This window comes from Alligator sinensis, unplaced genomic scaffold (assembly GCF_000455745.1).
Source record: "Alligator sinensis unplaced genomic scaffold, ASM45574v1 scaffold832_2, whole genome shotgun sequence".
NCBI classification, from domain to species: Eukaryota; Metazoa; Chordata; order Crocodylia; family Alligatoridae; genus Alligator; species Alligator sinensis.
This window is the reverse complement of record NW_005842745.1, coordinates 634296-659846: the sequence shown is the minus strand read 5'-3', so window position 1 is coordinate 659846 and position 25551 is coordinate 634296. Positions and strand designations below refer to the sequence as shown.

The 25551-nt window shown below is 43.3% G+C and overlaps 1 protein-coding gene across 5 annotated transcripts in view; it reads right to left on the bottom strand.

The window, feature by feature from the left end:
* The window catches only part of RPS6KA2 (ribosomal protein S6 kinase A2), a 460482-nt gene that overhangs the window by 35864 nt on the left and 399067 nt on the right, over positions 1-25551 (bottom strand). For all 5 annotated transcript variants that reach the window (XM_014525104.2, XM_025216519.1, XM_025216520.1 and 2 more), the window contains exons 12-14: positions 14449-14551; positions 7028-7158; positions 4403-4528 (exon numbers count right to left, since the gene is read on the bottom strand). In XM_014525104.2, the coding sequence (XP_014380590.1) occupies positions 4403-4528; positions 7028-7158; positions 14449-14551 (360 nt within the window). The remainder of the gene's footprint in view (positions 1-4402; positions 4529-7027; positions 7159-14448; positions 14552-25551) is intronic.

The following is a 25551-nucleotide window of genomic DNA, read 5'->3' as shown; positions in this document are numbered from 1 at the left end:
GCCACAGTCCCCTAGTTTTTTAATGAGAATGGGGTGAGAGACAGTGTCGAAGGCCTTCCTGAAATCTAGAAAGACTACATCCACTGCTACCCCTGCGTCTAAGGATTTTGTGACCTGGTCATAGAAGGCCACCAGGTTGGTCTGACAGGACCTGCCTCTAATGAACCCATGTTGGTTGCCCCTAAGCATAACCTCCCCTGCTGGCCCCTCGCGGACATGTGCCAGGATAATTCTCTCAAAAAGCTTAGCCAGGATCAAGGTAAGACTAACTGGCCTATAGTTCCCTGGGTCCTCCTTCCTCCCTTTTTTGAAAATGGGAACCACATTGGCCCTTTTCCAGTCCTCTGGCACTATACCAGAGCACCACAAGTGCTTGTAAAGCCGTGCCAGGGGTCCCGCAATGACTTCTGCTAATTTCTTCAGCACTCTGGGGTGGAGGTCATCAGGACCAGCTGGTTTAAATATGTCCAGTCCCTCCAGAAGTTCCCTGACTAGATCCTCACTGACCCTAGGCCTGGGTGTGCCTCTCCCAGGGCCTGAGGGGGTTCCAGGGGGCGGGCTGGTCCAGTCCCTGCTCAGGAGAATCTTATATCATTCCACACACAAATGGACTCCTGACCCCTGGGCAGAACTTCCTTGAAGCCAGTAGGGCTTGCCATGTGGACAGGCCTCTACCTCCACCACTGAGCTGGCAGGATAAGGGCCAATCAGAACCAACTCAAGCTTGCCTAGTGAATTTTTGTTGTAATATTTCCTACTAGATCATTCATTCATTCATTCATTCATTCATTCAATGACTTTATGTAAGATAGGAGCTTCACAGACAGATAAAAATAGATGTGATCTCTCCCTTGAAGAGTTTATAAGTCTGCTTCATTCTGATGAGACACCTCCCAGTGTCAGAGAGAGAAAATGTCCAGATAATACCAACACTTTGACTATCAAGGAGACTTGGGAACCTCTGGGCAGAATTTTGCCTTTTTCTGCTTCAGTAAACAGGCATTTAAATATCAATTTTGTTTAAAAAAATCCCAAACAAGTGCACCAGCCTCTAGACAGTCTTAGGAGACTACATTTATCTTTGAAGTTGTTCATTGCTTTTTGCACTTAGTAATGAATCCCTGATATGGCTGCGGGTTATAAGGAGAAAACTGTGTAGTGATCTAAATCTTATTGTGTATTCTCTAGCCTTTAAATAAAAATGCTTACATATCTACTTAGATCTGAAAACCAGCAAATCATGACTATGAACATTAATGGAAGGGAGAAAAGAAGCTAACAATAATTCCCACACAAGTTGGACCTAATACAATTCACTCAGCAACCAATTCAATAAATGCTTTTGGCTGCTCGTCTACATGAACTTTGCAATAATAGCTGTCATTCTGGTGGGTTAATGACTTTCCTCTATTGATGGCTTCTCTACTTATATTGTATAAAATATATAAAAACATATATAAAACAGAGAAAAAATGTGAAAACATATATTAAAATTTAAGGGGATGGCTGGAATCATAGTGCTTCCATCAGTGTTTTATCTAAACAGAAATCTCATTTATCCAGAGACGTGTCCAGGCAGCAAAGTTTGGCTTTTAACCCAGACCTTCTCATGTACTGGGAATGTCTGGAATCAGGAAATTCGTTTGATAACTTGTAGAGGCAGGAGAAAGGCATGGAATTCAGCCATGGTTCCTGCTTTAAGTTCTCAAGATCTAAGGGCCTAACTTGGGACCATTTCTACCTTATCCTTTTTCAGACAGATTCTCTCCCGTGGTCCAGCCACTCTCCCTGGCTCCATTCCCATGAAAGGACTGAAGAGCCATCAGATGTTGCTAACAGGAGCTATCTTTGGTATCGGACAGTCCGTATTTGGCATTGAGTTGCCTAGCTGGCTCCTATACCACTAACCCTGGCAGCCTCTGCTATAGTTGGCCTGTTGGGACAGAGGAGGTCACAGCTGCAGCACCACTCTGCTTTGACTATTCTCTGCTAATGGACCTCAGGGGCCAGAACCAAGTTCCTAGAATCAGGGAGATACAGCTAGCTCCTTGGCAGTTTTATTTCAGTTTGTGCCAGAGAATGACTGGCACATTGGAGAAACTAGCTCTGTATGGTATGTGCGGATCCAAGCTTAAAACCAGGAACAGTTTTTAAAGAAAATAAACCTTTTCTCCAAGACCATGAACTGTATCAAATCTCCTGCACATTTTCTGACATCTGATTTGCCATTTGCTCCAGACTATGGTATTTCCTTTCTTCCCCAAAACATAGCACTCAATCTGTTATTTAGGATTTCATATCAGTTGTTTTTCTTCAATACAACATTCCTCTCACTTGCTCCAGCATTGCTTTTTATTTAAGAGACTTATTTTCTCCAAGCATTGAACTAATTTAAACAGTTTGATCTGATTTTCCTTTGCTTCTGACCTCAGTTACAGGCATGCTTAAAAATAAAGAGTGCTCTTTGCTGTTTAATATCACTGTGCATCTACTTTATCCACCTTTGTAAGCATGATTGATATTTTAAAAGAAGAATCTGAAGCAAAGCAGAAATCTATAAAATGAGGGGTGCTTTTTTCCCCCCACATCCCTTAATTTTGCCAGTGTCTCCCCAAGTGACCTCAGAGAAGTGAGCGATATTTATTTATATTTTAAAACTCGGTGCCAAATATTATACCTCTGGAAGTCATTTTGCAAAGAAATGAACTAACTTTGGAATGAGATAGAATAAAGACAAGGGATAGAATTTTCCTTACACACCCAGAAACCTTTCCAAACTTGGTCCCACCAGGATAAATAAGGACAGAGAAGGCATCTCAACAAGACTGGGGAAAAGGGAAGAAATGCTATACATCTTAGCAAATAAGTCCTGCTTCTGGGATAGGGAGGTTTTCACTTTTCAGGGTGGATTTTCTAGTTGTAGCTCTGACTCAGTTATTCTGTCTCAGTTCTTTGCTGACTCAATATATTCCTACACAGCTACATTAAGTAAACCCTAACAGTGATTATGCGGCATGGCGTGTTTTATTCTCTGTACAACTGGGAGAAATTATTCATTCAGTGGCATCATTTGCATTTTCCCACAATGATTTCACAGACATATTTTTTAACTCCGTCACTGTTGATTTATCATTCCAGTGGTGGGATGTCATGGCGCTTCGTAAAATGCCAACATACCACTGTAACAAATAGCCTTTTAATGAGGTAGCACCAGATATCTGGAACATTAGTATATTATAACCATTATTATTATAGAATATAATAGTATATTTTTCCTTATGAACTCACTGTGTTAGGAAGCACAGAGAAGGTCAATCTTAATCAATAACTGCAAAAAAATCTAAGAAGAATGATTTTCATTAGGCCTGTGCGAATAGGCAGCTATTCGATCTGGCTTTGGATCTGGCTGCTTTGGATGCCTGCGATCCGATCTGGAGCTCCAGATCGGTTTCCCACTTCGATCCAGCTGAAGCGGCTCCGAAGCTCTGGAGCAATATGAGCTTTTACATAGTATCCATTTTTTTCTCCAGAGGCTAAAAATGTTTAATATTTGGAACCTTTCCTCCAAAGACAAACCTTTTATACCATTAGTCAGGCTTGTTGGCCTCATCTTATACTATCTCTAACACCTGGATATCCTTTATTTAATACAGGCAACAGATGCTGCAACCTAATACTCCAAGTGTGACCTTTCTGAGGAATTATACAGAAGGACTTTTATGTCATATTAGAAATGAATTCCCTTACGTGTACACCCTAACACCTTGCTAGCTTTCTTTGCTGCAGCTGTGTACTGTGACTCTATTGTTACACTACTGCTCTACAAAGCTTAAAGTCCCTACATTTTTCTTAAATGTGCAACAAAGTTCCTCTGAGTCAGTATTTTGATCCTCTGTTGAATCACTCCATTGTTTTCCCCTGTGCAATAATAAGTCTACTGAATGCCAATTAAAAAAAGGAAACCTGATTATTCACAGGTGTCCATGATAGTGCGGTGTATTTCACTGTGCAAACATCTCTAATGAGGACAGGAGCCCATTAGAGTTAAATGGACCACAGAGAAAGATAAGCAAAGATATGTTGTGTTTATAGGGGCTGTATTTTACAATGAATTATCCTTTATTTAGAGCTACTTCAGTTTATATTCTGTTAAAATATTTCATTCAGACATGTGACAAGGAGAGTGGCTGAAATGACTAACCATACAGTAAATATGAATGTACATGACTGAGTGGTCCCTTTTACTTGATGAAATTAAAGTAGAAGAATGAACCTTAATATCATCTTCTAATATATCCCTCTGGAAAAAAATCCCCACAACAAAATTAATTGGGCAAAATGATGCCCAGGGTCATGGAGCAGCCTTGACCACATATTTGCATCTGGCAGGGTGATTTCTTACCTTCACTGCAAACTCAGCTTCTGTTGCTTTGTGCACACACCTCTTGCATACTGAATAGGAGCCAACTCCTATGTCCTCCTTGATCTCATATCCATCTGTAAAGTGAACATTGTTCCCATGTAACTGCTGTAGAGAAAGACAAGTAAAACAAGAATAATCAGAAGACAAATCTTCTAGTTGCATGTAACAGGATAATCTAGGACAACCATTTTAAAAAGTTTGGTGCACTTTATCCTCTCTATCCAGCTTCCAAAATCCACTTTCCTTAGGCATTATATTGTTTAAATTCAGTTCAGTAAAACAATAGCTTTTTGGCTGCTATCAAAACTGGAGTTCTTCCTTCTCAGTTTCTTTCCCAAGTAACATACAGCTGTGTATCTAGAAACAATCTCTAGGATTTCCCAAGCCAGCTATAGAATTTGGATAGCAAATTCCCATTAGATATTAGTGGGAAGTGGGGGTCTAAAACTTCTAGGCAGTTTTCAAACAACCCAGCCTACAGCTATTTCTCATGACAACGGAAATGTTTTTATAATACTTTCCAGGCTGGATCCTTGTCTGGTGTAGATATCAGTGTAGTTCCACATGTGTCAAATCAGGTATACCAGGGGTGGCCAACCTGTGGCATGTATGCTACAAGTGGCACAGACAGACTCTATGTGTGGCAAGCAGCAGATCATGGAGAGGACAGCCGGCACAGTGGCAAATAGGGTAAGAAACAGACAACAGAACAGCAGATCACGCAAGGAGCAGAAAGCAGAACAGCACATCAAACATGAAAAGGGGATTGGGGTGGCACTCAGAAGAGCATGGGACTTAATTTGTGGCATGCCTGCCAAAAAGGTTGGTCCCCACCGAGCTAAATCAACTTATACCAGCCAATGATTTGGGCCAGGGCTTTCCAGGCATGTTTTATTCAGATCTGATTTCTAAGGTAGAAAAGTTATTTCTTTCTTAAGTTGAACATAATATAAAATATATATATACATATAAATATTTAACAAGAGCTGGGGAAAAACTTTACAAGATAGGGTTTCCATTCAGTAGAGTACCTAAGGGTGGACAAATGGGCCATCAGCCCAGGTGTTGGTGTAGAAGGGATGCAAGAATGGTGGTTCCCCAGGGAGTCCATGCCATGTAACAGTAGTGGCCTCATCCTGAAGCTGTAGTAGCGGCAGCGAAGCATGTCAGCAATAAGAGGAAGGTTGGGGAAAGTGTGGGCCCCTTACTGAAGTGGGGAAGCAACCTAGTGATAGATGATGTGAAAAAGGCTGACATACTTTATGCCTTTTTCACCTCAGTCTTCACAGGCAAGGTCAGCTTCCAGATTACTACACCTGGCAGCACAGTCTGGGAAGGAGGCGAGCAAACAACTGTGGTAAACGAACAGGTTAGGGACTATTTAGAAAAGCTGGACATGTACAAATCCATGGGGCTGGATGGGATAGACCCAAGGGACGCGTCCAGACAAGCCCACGAGTGCCTCTTACAGCATCTCAAACACCTTTGGGATGCTGCAAGAGGCATGTGCAGGAACAAGAAAGTGTTCCCCACGCTGCAAATTTGCTCCAGCTGATGCTGCAGGAATGGCCTCCAAGTTCCCCTACTCTTCTTAGGCTTTAACTTCTTGTCCCCACCCAGGGCAGCACAGGGCAGGGTGACATGGCTCAGTGCAGGCGGAAGTGCTGGGAGAGTCCAGAACGTGGTACAGTGGGGGAGCCTGCAGCCAAGGAGGTGAGGGGAGAGGCTGCCCTCTTGTTTGCCTGAGCAGTGCAGCAGTTGGGAGAGTTGCCTCCCCATGTGTGCTGCCAGGGCTGACCCTAGGAGGGACCTGGGGGAAATCATCCTGTGTGGGGCCCCCTTAACCTCTGGGGTCTCCTCTGCACCCAGGGCAGGGGGGTCTCCTCTGCACCCAGGGCAGGGGGGTCTCCATACTTCTTCCATTGTGTGGGGTGGAGGCGCCAGTACAAGGCGGGCCCTGCGGGAGGGGCCGTGGCTGCTCCGCCTGGGGCAAATCAGCCTGTGAGGGGCCCCCTTAACATGGTGTGGGGCCTGTGGGATCCCTGCAAAGGCAGGGCATGGGTTGGGGTTTCCCCCATGCCCACGGCGGGCGCTCTCTAGACTTCTTCTGTGGCATGGGGCAAAGTTGCCAGCACCAGGCAGGCCCCACAGGAGGGGCCACAGCTGCTCTGCCCAGCTCTCCAGAACCCCCCAAAGTGCAGGGCCCAGGGCGGTCATCCTGATTCGCTGTACCCTGGGGACAGCCCTCCATGCTGCAGCAATGGGGGCGCTGTCTGACTGCACACATGGTGCAGTAATGGGGGGTAGGTAACCTCTTGCCTTCATGGTGCTGAGGGAGCTTGCAGCTGTGAAGGGGGTGGGGGGAGGTGGCTATAGCCCCCGGCTGCTAATAAGTTGGACAGCTGTTTGCTAGTGAAAAGGAGATGTGAACATGAAAACAAAAACAGAGGACAATCTCCGCTCGCTTTCCACTTATTGCTAGCTATATGTGATAATTCTAGGAGTACATAACTTTGAGGTAGCATCATGCTGATACAGATGAATGTAACACACATGAATGTACTCAGCTTATCAAATGTGAAGTGACACACCACATGTTAGTACCTGCACAATCGGATGAACTGGGGCTTTGTGCAGATCTTGTTGTGCAGGTTCCTGGATCAAGTTGGATGCAATAAAGCTGAATCCTCGAAAAAGATGATGAGCATTGGCACTTGGAGGAACACCAGGGGAATCTGTGGAGGAAAGGTGGAGGGGACTACATGAGTTGGACAACTACAAATTAGAAAGTCAGTAACTTGCAGCTGTGAGGCTCCCTGCAACTGTCCATCTGTAAACCCCATTAAACCAAAAGTCACAATCCACCCTCATTTCAAGACTCTGATATGCATGAATTACCCTCCCCAACCCCTAGGTCTAAGCATAGGAGGGAGCCTTCATGCATGGATATCCTTTCTCTTGCACAGACAGGTTGCTGCACAGAGTTACTCCAACATCATTCCCACCCAAGGCACTTCAAAGCACAAGGGCCTATGCAGAAAAGGGGCAAAGGAGTCACCAGGCTAGAAGAAGGAAGAGGTAGACCAGGACATAATTTTCTGTTTGCCCCTGTGGAGAGTCCCTAGATAAAAAATAATAAAGCTTAAACCTGTATAATCTTTTTAGTGGAGCTCCCTGAATATCTAGGCCACAGGAGTTGCCATGGCCAAAGGGAATTATTGGTGGTATAGCATGAATGGAGCTGTATTTAGTGGGACACTAGTGAAACAAAGGTCTTGGACAGTGACAGAAGCCTGATGCCTCTACATAACTGGTTCCTAGTTTGGTGGGGATCTGGGGGGTTTAGATGTAGGAGCAGCAAGGGTGGCATGTGGGGTTTTCCCCAGATGGACCAAATGGGCAGAAACAGTGAAAGAAACCTTAGGAAAGTTTCCTTCCCCAAAGCCCTAGTCTCTTACTGCAAAACCCATGGTAGGAAGTGATGTGGGTCATAACAGCATTAAATCATTCTGTCCTTAGTATCCTTTGCCCAAACAGCATTCCCTGATAGCCAACCCAACATCCAGCAGAAACAAAACATGCTGCTGTAGCAAGGAAAGGATTTATATTATAGTTACCACTTAAAAAATCAACACATAATTGTTTTTATGTACACATTTTATCAAGATATTTTCATAAGCAAATAATAGGGGACTCCATAATATTTCCTGGAACCAACCATATCTTTGTGTTAGACAGATATGAGTTATACAGTCTGTGGTATCCAAGCCTGTTTATATTTTATTTGTTCCAAATTACAGTCAGTGTCTTTCTAAAAAGACAAGGTTAAGGAACTAGAACTCTCTTAGAAAAACCTCTCTTAGGAGAAAACATACAGAAAACTGTTTCACTTGAGCAAATAAAATACAGCCCATTTGAATGATACACACAACCTGTACTTCCTCCATTAACATTAATACTAGTGTTAATTGGCACCAGCAGGGAAGACCTGCAGCGAAAGAGTGCAGTTCATGGTCCTGGAACTACCAGGTAACTCAAATATTTCTTATAAAATGCAGTAAGAATAATGATCTGAGGAAAAGGTGCTCAGAGCAGCTCTTCTGAGGCCTGCATATGAAGAACATAGTAAAGGGAAGTAATCTGCCTGACAGCCGAAGGTTAGCACAGCCAAGACTGCAGCTGGCTCTGTACCTCATCAGGGGATCAGCCTTGGCTTTGACACAACTAACAAAGGCATGCAGTGAATCACCCCCTCCTTAGAGTGAGAGAAAGAGCACAGTGGTTCATTAAAACGATCTGTGCTGGTTGTTCAGCTCTCGGTGTACTGGAGAGTGCTGTCCTTATAAACACACAGGCAGGAGTCTGCAGGCCTCTTGTTTAATCAGCCCTCTGAAAGGCACATGGATTGCAATCAGCTTTTCACACCCAATTATTCAAGGGAAAGAAAACATGCTTTGAAACAGGGATAAACCCATCTCCTAACCTACACAACTGGTTCCTAGCTTGGTGGGGATCTGGTGGATTCAGATGTGGAAGCACCAAGGGTGGCACATGAAATGCTCTTAGAAAACATTTGGGCATATACGTTTGTGCTTTAGGGAAGCTTGGATCCTGCTCCCACCTTTATCACAGATCTCTGATGAGAAGGTATTTACAGCTTCATACAGGGGTATAGGTTGTAGCCATGTTGGTCTAAGGATACAGGCAGACAAGGTTCTTTGGGTGAATCTGATATATTTTATGAGACCAACTTAAATAGTTGGAAAAAAATTACTTTTCATTCCATCCAGGAAGAGCACACACCAACTGCAGAAACTTCCTCAGCCTGACGAAGGGTTTTTGAACCCAAAAGCTTGCTTAAAAATGTTTTTTTCGAACTATTTAAGCTGGTCTAATAAAAGATATCAGATTCACCCAAACAACTTTGTCTTTACAACTTCATCACTTAGACCCAATTTCTCTATTAATAATCAGTGATCAACAAGGATTAACAATTTTGTTTCCAAGCATAAAAGCTGCCTAAAATTAGTCAATTTCTATATAAACATAATTTTGAACTGTCTACACAAAATGCAACCATGTTTCAACAGGGCAGTTAAAACATGATAGTTATGTTTTCCAACCAACTTATTTTTGTACTCTGAACAAATCCAGCAGCATTTAATTCTACTGAGGGCAAAATGATCTTGCACATTCAACTGTCAAATGGTAAAAGTAACAACACTCTGTCTCGGTACAACATTATTCATAAAAGTATCTCAAAGTTCTGTTGACACTATTGCTCAGTCAGCTTTGGTATACTGTTTTGAGGTAAAGGAAATCATCATTTTAGTTTTATAGAAGGGAAAACTGAGACAGAGAGATAAAGTGGCAAGGTCACTGAGGAAATAACTGGCAGAGCTCAGAAATTTGCCTGTTCTGTAATACAGGCAAGCATCATCCATTAAGACTGCAAATGACATTTCCATTTGTGACTGGAGCCAAATTTAAGGCTAGGTGTTCAGAAGTTAAATCCTATTTTAAGTTCATTACATCATCTTCCTATTTAGGCTGTGTTAATAGATTCATAGATGTTAGGGGCTGAAAGGGACTTCTCAAGATCATGAGGTCCAGCCCCGCTGCACTTGGGCAGAAAAGACTGCTGGGGTTAGATGACCCCAGCAAGGTGAACATTCAGACATTTTTTTGAAGATATCCAGAGTAGGCAATTGTACCACTTCTTGGGGGAGTCTATTCCAGACCCTGGACACTCAAGATGTAAGGAATTTTTTCCTTACATCTGATCTAATATCTGGCTCAGATCCCCACAGAGCTGAGGAATCTTCAATTGGAGATTGAGCACCTAACTCCCTTAGGCCCTTTTGAAGATCTCAGCCTCAAGGTGCTTCTTTTTAATATTGGATGTTACTAGTGTCTTATTATATCAAATTTCATCAGATTTCTCTTTTTCATTTATATGTATAAATGCTATATAAATATATCTCATGTGATTTATATATTATATACTATCTATCTATCTACACATATATAGTATATAGCCTTATATATTATATTGTGTGTGTATAATGCATATTCTATAGTATGTAGGTGTGTTTATATGTGTACATATACATACATACATACATATGTACATACATACATATTATATTCTGTTTCCTCCCCTGAAGGAATTCTATTACCCAGTTTCTTCAACTGCACTGCAATATAATGTTATATAAAACTGTCATGTAATCACAGAACCGGAGAGAAGTAGGGCTGGAAGGGACCTCCATAAGGCATCTAGTCCAACCCCCTGCCTGAGACAGGATCATCCCTATCCAAACCATACCAACCTCTGTCTAAGACTACCATCAATCCTGACAAACACAGACCTAACACCCTAACCTGCCACAGGTAAAGGAGGGGAACCATGGCAGCCAATGTCTTGCTTCTATGAAATGTTGTCAATATATGCTCAAGAAATCCCAGGTAGAGGGCCATGCCCCCAACTACAGAGGAAAGCAAAAATCCTCATAGTCCATACCAACCTGACCGTGGGGTAAAATTCCTTCCTGACCCCAAATATGGTGCTCAGTCTGACCCTAAGTGGAGGGGAGAGACCCTCTGCCTTTGGTCCCAGCAGGAGTATTGGCAAACCCCAGTCAAAGTCCTGAGTATTGGCTGTAGCCAACACCCAATGCCTCTGGGAAAGGCTTAAAAACATTCTGGCACAAGTAGCAGAAAGGGGAGGGGGAGCGGGGTAACCAACTCCTTCCCTAAGAGGGGGCCCGGAAACATGAGAAATACCCAAAGCAGAACATAGGCATAGCTACACCTAGATTATCCCTGAGCAGTGGCTTTCCAAACTCTTCTTAAACACCTCCAGTAATGAAGAGTCTACAACTTCCTTAGGCAGTCTATTCCACTGCCTCACTATTCTAACCGTGAAGTTTTTCCAGATATCCAAAATCAACTTATTTGCTGCAACTTCAAGCTATTCTCTTCTCTGAAGCAAAAGAAAAAAGGTGCTTTCCTCTTCTTTATGGCAGCCCTTCAAGTATTTGAAGTCTGAAATCATGTTTCCTCTTATGTGCCTTTTCCACAAGCTGAGCATACCTAGCAAAGGATTGCGTTTGAAGGTGGCACTCTTCAAACCCTAAACTACTGTATTTAAGCACAGTACTGAATGCTAACTGAACTTTTCAAATTCACTTCTCTTCAATCCTAAACAAGCTCATATTGATTATGTTTCCCAGCATAAGTCACTTATTCAGCAACAACCAGTTATTTTACAATTGTGGTTCAGTGGTAGAATCCTTGTTTTCCACACAGGAGACCTGGGTTCAATTCCCAGATACTTATACAACTACAGCCATGGAGGGACAAAGTGTCTGGACCCAGTCTGACCTTTGGATTGTGTCCCAGTGGCCTAAAGGGAGGATGGAAGGTCTGGGAAGCCTCCACTCCTCCAGAAACTCTTGCCTAGGCATATGCATCAAAGGTCTGGGTGACCTCTTACGCATACACCATCATCCTGAAGAAATTATAAAATATGAATAGCAACTGAAAAACACACTAGGCTTCTGCAATATAATTCCACCTCTAGGTAGGATATAATAAATCACTTAAAATTAAAATACGCATATTATAATGATCCACAGCAAATGGAAGGTGAAAGTTAAATGTTATGAGCAAAGAGGAACACAACGTACCACAACTAAGAAGCTAATTATTTACTGACCCAGACCCAGAGCATGTAGAAGTATGGGACCATTAACAGTTTTCCTTTTCTTTTTCTTAACCTAATACAGTATTGCCATTCAAAAGAATTTGTAAGCCAAGAGATGTCACTGGAACAAAGATTATTTTGGATGGGGCTGACTCTGAAGACCCTTCATGGAGCACTTGAAGTGTAAACAGGTCTTAAAGTGACATTAAAATACCCTAAAGCCCACTTAAGTATTTAAGCCATGTTAAAATCATTGAGCCAGATTCTTTCTTACATTAAGGCCTCCTTATACCATAGGCACAAATACCACAATGGTAGAGAACAGTTTCTCTCTTGCAGTATTTTGCACACCCTAACATAATAAGTGTGTTACATCTCTTTCTTTTGCCAGAAAAGGTAGGGGTTGAATCCAGCTGTTGGGGAATACCTGGATTAGTTTTCAAAAAGGCAAAATACAAAACTGTGGGGAATGTTATATGAGGCCCATTTCCAATTGCTTTTAATTTAATCAAAACCGATTCACTAAAATGTCATAACTCCTATTGTATTTTGGGCCAGTTAGATGGCTGATGTTTGAGGCCAGAAGTCATATTTTTCTAATGCTTAAGTGACCAGTCAATATGCAGGAAGCCAGGGCTAGAGCTGGGATTGGTGTTCAATAATAGGTAGTTACTGATACTCTGATTTTTTGCTCGCAAGGCTGCGCCGCTAGTACAATTGCCCCCAAATGTGCAACTTGGCATGCATTATTGCTTTTATGAAATGGAAATTATAAATAAAAATAAGGCTAACAGTACCATGTGGAGCATTTACTGGTCATTAACCATTTGGATGTTATGTGCCAAATCCTCTGTTATCATGACTTCTATTGACTCCAGAAAATTGGACCTTTCATCATTCTTACTATGTATCAAGTTCAGTGTTTTAAGAGATTTACAATTAAATAGCATACCTATGTAATACAGTTGTAACATAACACAGCATAGTTGTAACATAGTTTCTATGGTTGGAAGGGACCTGAACAGATCATCAAGTCCAACGCCCTGCCCTGGGCAGGAACGAGTGCTGGGATCATAATACCCCAGCCAAATAACTATCCAACCTCCTCTTGAAGACCCCCAAGGTAGGGGAGAGCACAATTGGGAGTCAATTCCAGAGCCTGGCAGCCCTAACCGTAAAGTAATGCCTCTTGATATCAAGCCTGAACCTACTCTCAATCAATTTGTGGCTATTATTCCTTGTTATCCCAGGTGGTGCCCAGAGGAACAGAGCCTCACCTATTTTTTGCTGGTCCTCCTTGGTGAGTTTATAGATGGCCACCAGATCCTCTCTGAGTCTTCTCTTGTGGAGGCTGAATAGATTCAGGCCTTTTAGGGCCTGGCTTGCTGCCCCCTTGACCATTAGAGTGGCCCTCCTCTGGACCCACTCAAGGTTAGCCACATCCCTCTTGAAGTGCGGCACCCAGAACTGGATGCAGTACTCCAACTGTGGCCTGACCAGCGCCCCATAGAGGGGAAGGATCACCTCCCAGGACCTGCTTGTGATGCATCTGTAGATGCACGACAAGGTGCGGTTAGCCCTACTGACCGCTTCCTCGCATTGGCGGCTCATGTCCATCCTGGAGTCAACAATGACTCCAAGATCCCTTTCAGCCACTGTGTTGTTGAGAAGGGCATTCCCTAGCCTACAGGTGTGTTGCAGGTTCCTTCTTCCTACATGCAATACCTTGCACTTGTCTGTGTTGAATTCCATTCTGTTCTCATCTGCCCACCCCTGTAACCTGTCTAGATCTAGATGGATTCTGTCCCTCCACTTCAGTGTCCCCACTTCTCCCCACATCTTTGTGTCATCAGCGAATTTGGACAGCGTGCTTTCCACGCCCACCTCCAAGTCGCTGATAAAGATGTTGAATAGTACAGGCCCGAGGACTGGGCCCTGGGGAACTCCACTGCCCACATCCCTCTAGGTCGAAAATGACCCGTCCACCACCACTGTGTACTAACTTGAACAGCTGCAAAGCCCCTTGAACTTGATGTCACTACATTAAAAGTAGTTAAGCAAAAATCAGGCAGTAAAAATAGATATTTTTGTTTTATCACAGAAATATCAGAGGTCTTTCCTTTTTGCAGGGCATATCCAGTGACAGGTTGGTGAAGTCATGGGTTTATTCCTAAGTGCAGGGCACCTATAGATTATGGTTTGATGATACAAGATCTACTGCCCCACACAAAGGACCCAGAACTGCTTACTGTAGTTGAGGTGGATCTATTCATGGAAAAGATCTATCACTGCTGTTCTAGTTTACTTCAATGCTAACCTGTGGGGGTTCGTGATGTGAACTCCGGGTCAAAATGAAAGGTGTCTTCTGGCCGTCCCACTGCTGGTTTAAAAGGTGGCTTGATTTCTCTCCTATATAATTTCTACAAAAACAATGATAGAGAATAATCAGCAACATACTGTAGTGGCAGCAAAGTTCAAGAGCAGGATATTACAGTTTTTTAGGACATCCACTGATTTATGTGCTACACTTGTAGGGAGTGACATATATGAAGAGAGAGATGCTGAACTCTTGTTGAGTCTAAGGAATTAGGATCTGCACCCTAGTGGGTTGCTATTTTCAACTTTTATGATCCAGTGTCTATACAAAGATGTTTTGCCTGCTTATTTAGCCCACAGAATGGCATAACATTTAAAGCTAGGTGGCACCTGGGTATTTGTTGCTCTTTAAGATCTGGCCCAGAATGTTCACTTGCGGTGGGAAGAGATATGTTTCCAAGTGGTTTCTGCAACTGATGGGCTTGGTTAAGTAATGCTAAGGGAAAGGGTTACTTTAAGAACCAAAGTGCTTGGTGCATTGGAAAACAGGAAACAGAAACAGCACCTGCAGCAAGGAGGTTCTGGCTTAATCAAACAAGTTAGTGCCTTGTCATTTATCACACCTGGAAGAGCAGCTGAGAGGGAAAGGACCAGGACTAACCCTTGCCAAAATGAGAAAGCAAGAGGGTGATAAGGTTAAATAATGGGTAGGTCAACTAAGAGGGAGAACAAAAAACAAGGGATGGTAAAGGGCAAGTGCAGGTAAGTATCCCTACATAGGTGGACTTCTTTTGGGGTGACAGAGGCACAAATGGAAGAATCTGCTCACAACCAGTAATAATAATACTTGCATCCCAAACTCCTTTCAGATAAGGTTTTCATAGATGCTTTACAGATGTTAATGCATTAAGTCTCACAATACTCTGCTGAAGTAGAAAATATTTTTTTTGTCCTGACCTGAAACCCACTGATGTCACAGGAATCATCCACATTGACTTTAGTGGGTCTTAGGTCAACCCTTCTGGGAACTAGCAAAGATCATAAAAAAGTGCAGCTTTGAGAACTGGAATCAGAACTTAGTTCTGAGTCCAGGCCCTTGTTTCAGTCACCTGACTGTTCTCCTTTATATCAATGGTCCTGCTTTCAGCTGGCAAAGGCCTCCTCTAATTTACAAAGAAAGCCCTCAGTAATTAATATGTGTAAGCACAAATGCAGTGTTTGTATTAACCTTCAATCCACAATTAGAGCTGGGAACTTCATGAACATTTGGAAAGTATACTTACATTCTAACTCTTAAAAAATAACACAATTTCATAAGGAGTTGATGCTTAAAAACATAAAATGGATCTAATTACACACTATTCCATCCTTTTACTTATGGGAAGATACTCTGTAACTTATGGTTTCTGTGATGAAATATCTCTAATACACAGTAGGGGTGGGCGAAGAGGGCCATATTCGATTCGCATTCAGATTCGGCCCAGTTCGGGGGACAGTGATTTGATTCATTGATTCATATCGCTGTCCCAATTCAATTCGGCCAAATCCAAATCTGAAGATTCAATGCTGATTTGAAGAATCAGCAATTTGGCCATAGACAAAGCTTTAAATGTTTTTTCTACATACCTCGAGGTACCAAGTACAGCTCGTGAACGCTGAGATGGTGGGATGGATGGAGCGTCCCACAGGAGCATGGGAGGGCCTCCTGCATGCTTCGTGATGGACCCCCCCATTCCTCCCTAGCTTGGCAATCAGCTGTGGGGGGACCCTGGGTGCCCCCCCAGATCCAGGAGGCACCAGTCACTGAACCAGGGGGCAGGAGGAGGGTCCCCTGCACTCTCCACAATGGACCTGGAAGTGGACCAAAAGTGCTTCTGGTCCACTTCCAGGTCTGCTGCTGAGTACACTGGGGACCGCCCTCCCCTCCCCACCAAACTCCCATGGGACACTCTACCCACCCCACCATTTCAGCATTCACGAGCTGCCTGGTACCTTGAAGTATGTGGAAAAAACATTTAAAGCTGTGTCCATGTTCAAATCATCAAATCTCGATTTGGAGGGTTCCTATTCGATTCGGAGAGATTAAAGAGGCTCCTGATTTGGTTTGGATTCGGAGATTTGGCGACCGAATCGGGTCAAATCTCCACCGAATCGAACCAGCGACTGAAGCTTTGTACAGCCCTAATGCACAGTATTATCTACAGTATAGCTAAATCACTGTATTTACTCAATTCCAAGATGAGCCTCCCTTTCCTCCCCATTTAAAGTGGGGAAAAAAGCCCGTCTTGGAACTGAGTAGGAGGCAGTGAGGGGGGTGGAGAGTGGGGGCTGTCAGCTGCTCTTTCTCTGACCCTAGGACAGGGTCAGAGTCACAGCTGCTGCCTGCCCCCACATTGCTTCTGCCCTGCTGCTTTGGGCCCCCCTGCCTGGTGCCCCCACAGCACTTCCCAACCCCACAGCCTCTGGCCCCCTGCCTGCTTCCCTCTGCTGTTTACACTTGCTCTGGGGCCAGCAGGCTGTGTCCCTGCTCCAGCCTAGGACATGGAGCACATTGTTGCTCTGGCCACAGCCAGCCTGGGAGCAGTGGAAGTGGCACAGCAGCTCCAGCTTGGATTCCCTTGTAAGCCTGAAATGCTGTCTTGGCAGAATTGACACCTTTTTCCCCTTTTCTTCAAATGGACACCATGAGCTGCAAGTGATGTGCACACAGAGGCAACTAAGCACAGAGGTAGTGTAAGCAACTGCTGTATGCAAAACAAAATGTAGATAGCTGTAGAATGTAGGAAAATAATATAGAAGAGAGAAGTTAAACAAAACCCAAGGATAGCTCAGTAGGGGAGAAGTAAGTTCAGAAAGAAATAAGATGAGGGTGAAAGAGGGTGACAGATTGATAAGGAAACAACTACTGTAAAAGGTAATTGGTGAGGATATATAGCATGAAGTATACAGAAGAGGACTATAAAAGGGTATAAAAGCCTAAGGAAACAACTATATTTGGGGAGCTATCACCAGCCAGAGGAGACCAAGCTGATCTAAACTGCGACCCCCGGCATCATGATGACACCTAGGTAGTTAAGTCATCATGCATCATTTGGAAGGCAGTGTAAGAATATCTTTACAGACTATTTGCTTGAGTAGTGGCATTGCTTTTGTGCTCATTAAATTTGGATTTGAGACTAGAATGGGTAGGATCACTGATCATTTCATTCTGTTCATGCCACCCCTTAATCAAAATTGAGTGTAACAGATTTGGTGTCCCTGAGTAGGCAAAAGCAGGTTGGTGGCTTCAGAGGGTGAACAGAGATTGGAATATCCACATTTAATGAACCTTCCTGGGCTCCACGGGTTGTAACCTTGACTCATGGGGAGAGGGACTCGCTGAGACCATACAGGATCATAGGCAAGAAGGGAATATCTGATTTAGGGACCTTTCCCCTTCCAAAACTAACACCATGGCAACAGAAGTAGAAGAGTTTGAGAAATGGGTGCCAGAGTCTACTGTGCCCCAGGTTTGGGGCAAGGGGGCATTTGAGAATGAGGAGAACACTTTAGAGGATTTTTGTAAGTAGTGGTCCTATTGGATCACCTCTGAGGAAAGTCCATGCCCAGATAAAAAGACTAAGAACTTAGCAGCATTACAGGGCCTGTTTATGGTAGCTAAAGGACTGGCCAAGGAGTTGGCATGGGAAAGCAGAAAAGTGCAGAGTTGCAGGATAAGTGCTATCAGTAAGAGCAAGAGATAGAAAAGGAAGAGAAACAGAGTCAGGAGATAGAAAATTTAAAGGCACAGATGGCAGTGTTGCAAGAAATGTCTTTGAAGAATGCTTGTAAGATGGCTGAGGCAGGGCAGGATTCCAGAAAACATTGCAAATGATAGAAGGAAAATAAAAGGGTAAGGAAAAGCCAGTTGATACCCTTAGGGTGGAAGTATGGCATAAAATGCTACAGTACAAAAAGCAAAACAACATAGATAGTTTGCCCATGGCAAAATTGCTGAAGAGGCTGGTAGAGCATGAAAAAAATAATAAAGCCAAGGGGAACCAAAGCAAATTCTCAGCTCCCCCATGAGCTGAGAAAGGGTAAAACTGCCTGGCACCTCCAGTTCAGCTCCTTGTTGTCACTAGCATCCATTATAGCTACACTGACTTTGTGCAGTTCAAAAATGTGATACAAAGGGGAGTACTGAGACAGGCAATGGTAAGGAACCCTTCCTCAGCTAAGGGCTACAGACAGAAGTGCAATTCCCAATTTTTGCAAAGTGTTCTGAGTTACAAAGTTACCCTAAACCAAACAGAAGTTCACTATTGGCTCCAGGGGGAAGGGGAATCTAGCTGGGCTGGAAGCCTGCAGTCAGGCTCCCATAGCAATGACCAGGGCTCTCTATCAGTGTTCCCTGTGTTTAGAATGGGAGCAGGGAAAGGCAGTGGAGGGAGCTCATTCTTGGGGCTCCCCAGCTGGTGCCGAAGAGCAGGGTATCCCATCTCATCTTCTGCAGGGGACTGAAACCACCCCCAGACTACTCTCCCTCCACTCCCTTTCCCCTTTCCCATTCTGAAAACAGCAACAGGCTGGGAGCTCAACAAATGCAAGTTACAAAAGATGCTACATTTTGAAATGTCTTTATCTGATATCTCATGCAAAGAGGGGTCAGATTTTTCACCCAATCAGCCATTTTTGAAGCTGTCTGCAGCTGTGCACCTTTGTTTGGTGTCAGCTATAAACTGCTTTCTATGGCCTGATCAGGCAAAAATTGTCACTTCTGTCTGCACCCAAGAACAAGTGGAGGGGAAGAATGGCTTTTTGACTTTAAAGCATTTAATCAGAAAAAAAATCAAATCATTACTACCCTTCTCACAAATAAAGCAATTTGAAAAGGGAAATCTAAATTCACACAGAACCAAAGGAAAATAGAAACCGAGGGCTCCTTTAGATGTGCACGGAGCCAGCTCTGACACGTTGGAAATCCAGCGCATTGGAGCAGACTCGATTAAGCAAGTCTGCTGGAGTACAGAAATTAATGCGCTTCAGCAGACTCTGGCATCATGTGTATCAGCATCCCTGCACTGAAAAATGGTGGCAGGGCACTTTAAACTAAAGCTCATTCAAAGTGCCCCACTGCCATTTTTCAGAGCAGGGGACGCTGATACATGTGATTTTGGGTGCTTTTAATTAGCATGGCTCACTAATTAAAGCCCCACCCTTACTGTGCCTCCCCAAGCACATGTAAAAATTCCCTGAAAGATCACAAGCTTTTTTACTTTAAAGAGTTGAATGGTAAATTCTCCCAAGTGTCTAGTTACCCAGGACCCGTTGTTCAGATAAGTTTGAAAAGATGTTGTTAGCTGACCATTGTGGTATTCTGAGGTCACAGATACTTAAGAAGTTGAAAGCTTTAATTAACTGTGCTAATATTTGTTTGTGAATTGGAATGTGTCATTATCAGGAAGGTGAAGAGGCTATCCTAACTGCAGCCCCTGGTGGGTTTCTTTGTAAACTCATCCCCACAGCCAAATACTGTTGTGAGAAGGGAGTGCAGATGTTGTTGCACTGCTAAAAGAAAAGGTGAGGGGTGTCTTTGTTAAGAGTAAACAAGATTGTGGTTTAAATAACGTTTGTGTTAATATTGTGGGATCTGATCCTACCCCCCTCCCCCAACAATGTGAATACCTCGAAAGTAGAGGAAAGCTTAGCAATTAACAGTTTGTTGGATCAGAGAGTGTTTACAGAAACTCAAAATACAGCTGTGTAAACAAAGGGTGCTTTTTTCCCTTAGATGTTATTTTAAACAAAAAGGGAAGAAGTCCTGACAAGCAGAGAATAGATCTTATCACTAAATTGCCTGCTCCCACAGACATTGCGATTTTGAAGTCCTTTTTAGGACTGCCAGGGTTCCCAAAAAATTGTATCGAGGAATATGCAGAGAAAGCCCTATTGTATAGGTAGTTATGTGGTTTAAAGGAGGGGAGCCATTTGGAAAAGTAAGAGAGAAACCCGGGTGGATATAGTTTGTTGATGGATCCAGCTATTATAAAAAAAAGGAAAACCCACTACAGGTTATGTAGCAGTCACTGTGAAAAATATGAAAGTTCAAAGTGGGAAAAGTGTTCCACATTCAGGCAAGGTGGTAATAGTTGCAGCATTGGAAAAAAAAACTCCTGTAGAAGACAAAGTGAGCATCTACTCAGATTTAGGACTGGGTTATCCCTCATAAACTGACTGCCTGTGTAAAAGACACAACTTATAAATGCCAGTGATGACAAAACAGTAGCACATTTTAGCACAATGGTACCAAATTAATGTAAGTTTGGCCGTTAGCCCTGAGAAGCACAGAGAGCATTAGCAAAGGCATTCAAAGGAAAAGAAACGGTCATTGTCAATAAATGTGGTTTGCTTACAGCAAGTTGATAAAAAGGCAATCCAAATTAATTAAAGATGGGTTGGTTAGGTATTTGGGAACATGGAAAAGACTAGGCTGTAAAATTATCCTTGATCCTCAGGGCCTTAGGGAGACTGCAGCTGTTCATGAGATCAGTCCTCACAAGGTGATGACAGGCCAAGAAATGCAAATGCCTGAGCAGTGGTGGGTAGCTGGGGATATACCTGAAGGTATGCAGACCTGAGCGTTGAGTAATAAATGGATGCAACAGATGTTAAAAGCAGTCTTAGACACTCATAGACAAGTGGCAGTAACCCTCAAGGTAAACCGAGACCAAATGAATAAAAATTTTGGGCCACTAAAAAAAACTAATAGAATGGAAAGCTGAAGATCAAGGAATGTACTGGGCCTACCAAAAAAGGCACATACACTGTGCTTTGTTTGGGCTGGCCCTGACAGAATAGTAAAGAAAGCTAGATCACTGGGTGCATCTGCATATACCATTAAGGTGATGTGATAAACGGCGCAGTTTGTGCCAGAGTCAGCTGCTCCCGGGTGCAGCGCCTGCATGTGCGCCTGGGACCACAGAAGTTTGAACCATGGTGGAGCAGCTCTGAGCTGGTAAGGGGCACATGACCCTCCTCTAATTAGATTCTGTACATAGAAAATTATAACAAATTTATAAAATTTCCATGTATAGACTCTAATTATTGGGGGGTCATCTTAAATTCAGGGTCATCTTGGAATTTCATAGATATGGTAATAGCAGACATTTTAGTTTTCAATTTGCTAAGTTGAATAAATGGCAAGACATTATGTAGGACAATATCAGCACCAGCACGAAGCAGATGTTTGTGGCCATGTTATAGCACCCTGGAATACAAGGATGTTAATGCTAACAGAGTTGGGAGTGTGGCCACAATAATTAATAGTCAATTCAATGTGAAAAGTTCTGCTTGTGTAAAACTGCTTCCCCTTCTCTGTAAGGAAGATGAATGGTTGATTGTTGTGCACCATAATGGAAACTGTGCTCTGAATAATTAAAGCCAAGTGCTGTTGTAATTTGCTACTGTCACTCATCAACACATGAAATGTGTCAACTTAGTCATTAGCACATCCCTTATTTCAGCTTCATAGAATTTTAAAAACCCTTTGCAAACTCTGGGCCTCACCATGGGCTCAATGCCTCCTGACAGGTGCTGAGTGCCCTCATCTCTCACTTCAATGGGAACTAAAAATACTCAACATCTTGGAGGAGGCCCTTTTTATTGATTGGTCTTCACCTAGAGAAAGTTCTCGCTTTTTGCTTCCCTTATTTTCCTCTTCTTGGAGAATAGCAGCATGTTCTAAAACATTTCTTTTTACTCCACAAGACAGACAAACTGACTGGCCACATCCAGATGAGCAGGGGCATGCGCTTTCAGTGGCACAAACAGTAGTGGGACAAATTTGTGTTGCTACTCTGTGCTGCAGTGCTTTGTTGTGAGATACATTGTCCTACTCTGGGAAAACTGGCCTTGCCCAGCGTCTCCTCGCTCCCAGTGTGCTGGAGCAGCCAAGGTACAAATGGAACATAGAGATGCTCTGGCTGGAGGACCGTGTCTCTCTTTGTTCCAGTGCACACTATTGTAGTGTGCATTGAGCCAATTTGTTCCCAGCACCATGAAATCCTGGTAGCAAATTTTGCCCCTGTCTTGCAAATTTGCAGCACAGGGCATGTTTTAATGTTCCACACATGTGGTTTGTGGCACCACACACCACACTCCCCTGCTCATCTGGACACAGCCCCTTGGGGCTAAGCACATGAATTAACTTTATAGCTCAGCCTTTCAGGTACTAGAAAGTTAAAAAAAAGTGTTAGAATTGTTTATCATACAAAGAATTCCATTTTCTCCCCAGGATAATGATAATCAGTCACTCCCTGTCTGGCCTCCTAGCTTGTTTCCTCATCTAGTCTTTCCACATACTGCTGTTGCTGCTTTACTTGTGTTACTTATTCTTAAAGCACATGCTCAATTACTAGGGAAGCACTTCAAATTTGACAGGACCAACCTCACCCCAAAGACATGGCATCACAAACCACTTATTGGGGGAAAGTTTAGAGGAAAAGTGGCATATATCAGTGAAAAAGCCTCAGTCAAAATCCTTCCCTGGCATTTCCATTCCCATTTCTGATTAGATAATTCCTGTGTCCTCTCTTAGACCATGTTATTGGCCACAGCCAAAAGCCAAGCTGCCACTTCTTTATATTAGAGCCATGTGTTTCCAGCTTCTTGTCATATCTGTGGGTGCAGACAGAAGTGCAACTCCCTGCTGTAACTGAGAAAGCTTTGCACAAAGTGTTCTGAGTTACAACAATCCCCCGAACCAAACAGAAGTTCACTGTTGGTTCCAGGCAGGGAGGTGAATTTAGCTGCTGGCTGCCAGCTTGTAAGTGGTTTCCCCTAGCAATGGATGCTTTTCTCTCCCAGCCTGTCCCTGTTTCAGAACTGGAGGGGGGAAAGGGAAGACAGGGAGCTCATTTATGGGGTTCCCCAGCTGGCATTGGAGGGTGGGATGGGTGAATTGGAGCCCCACCCCCCACTTCAGGGGGGCTCCAACACACCCACCCAGCCCTTCAGCGGGGGCTAAAAAACCCCCAGACAGAACTTCCTCTGCTCCCTTTTGCCCCTCCTGTTCTGAAAACAGCTCAAGGCTGGGAGGCAGTGCAGACAGATGTTACAGAAGATGCTCTGTTTTGAAATGTCTTCATCTGACAATGAGGGTTCCTATTTTCACCTGATCGGCTGTTTTTAAAGCTGTCTGCAGCCATGCACTTGTGTTTGGTCATGGCTATAGACTGTGTTCTGTGGCCAGATTGGACGAAAATTGTCACTTCTATCTGTGCCCTATAAGTCAGTTGGAAATCATGGACACCTAGCTTCTGGATTTGACCCCTGAAGGTTTTTTAGGTGCTCTTGATTGCCTACCTTGTTTTGCAGCTCACTGACATAAACCACATACAGGTACTCCTCACTTAACAACCTACCTGTTTAACGACTGCGCGGACTTACGACCAGCGAGAACTGGTCGTAAGTACGAGAACTGGTCGTAAGTACGAGCATTTTGGTCTTTGAAACGGCAGCGCGGTGTCTCAAGCCAAGGCACGCAGTATCAAGGGGGCGGCTCCTCGCTTATCAACCAATTCGCTTAATGACCTAGTCGCAGGAACAGAACTCGGTCGTTAAGTGAGGAGTGCCTGTATTGTGCTATATCCTGAGAGACTTTTAAGTCCTCCTCAGGCACTTACAAGAACAATTTGGATCAGACCCTCAGTGACTTGCCCACAGTTGCAGGATGGGTTAGCTACAGAGGGAGGAATCCTGGTTTTCAGTCTCCTCTACCTGCTCATGCTGTAAAATTTGATCTAAATTTGGATTCCAAAACACACTGTGAGAGGACAGGTCAAGATTTTGGGTTAACTCTATTATAGAGGCAGACTCTTTGTTGGATTTTGACCATGATTCAGGATTATAGTTAGATCTTTTTTGAGGGTGAGTGCATTCAGGTGTCTGGTTTCAGTCTGGGCCCGTCTCTACCTTTTGGAATGGTATAGGAAGGAAATTAAAGAAAATACTAGCATCATGGATAAGGAAAGCACTGGCCATTTACCAAGGCAATAAGAATGTGGATGCTTTCTTTCAAATTAAGCTCTTCAAAGAAAGGTGGGTTTCTGCATGGCTCATCCAAAAGACCAAAATGAAGAAAGGATACAGCAAATCTGGACCCAATCTGGATTCTGAATGTCAGGATGTCCACATCTATCTTTGGCATAACTTTTGGTAAGGTTTAAGTTACAGGGCAGATGCTGAGCTACTATAGTCCTAATTCTATACAAATGAAATCAGTGGGAATTTTCAGTGCAATCAAGATCTGGCTCAATTTCCCCAGTTATGTGTCCATTTGGGAGTATCCAATTTAACATTTGGAGCATTCACATGCTGATTTGGGTATCTTTATTTAGGTACCCAAGATCGATAATGTATGTGCATCTATTCTGCACAGTTGTAAAGGGCTGGGAAAGAATTAATGTTTTCTCCTTCACATTTCATTTCTGTATCCTTAAGAGAGAAGCTCCTCTCGATCTGTTATTGACTGTTTAATTTTGCCTCAGAGTAAAACAAAAAACTTCACAGTGGGGCTGTCATATTGGCCAATAACACAAAAATACAATTGATGGATGTGAGAAATTACAGTGCATCATGCTGAACTGTATAGATTTAGTGACTGGGAATTTTGGCTGCTTACAGACAAAACTACCCCCAAAACCGGAAGAAGCAGCACATTAGTTTGACCCAGCTCTACAGCATCTGTATAGATTGAGTGCGTCAGCAGGGCTTTTTGGTGCTTTTACCTAAAGCTGATTCAATCAGCTATTAGCTAAAAGCACCAAAAAAGTACACTAAAGTGTCTGATCTATACAGATATTGGGTGAGCTGGGTCCATCTAACGCGATGCCTCTTCTGGGCATGAACTGAGCTCGGCGTAGGAGCATGCTGAGTTTAAAGTACAGAGTCATTTTTTTTAATGTCTGTAACCAGCTGTTATGATCAATAGATGTGAGAATGACATAACGCAGGGTGTGTTGATGAAGGATGCCCTCATCCCTCAACTTTACCTGTGGCATGTTAGAATGTTTTTGGTGGATTTATTTTTTTTTGGCAATATGCCTTGCAGTTATGTGACATG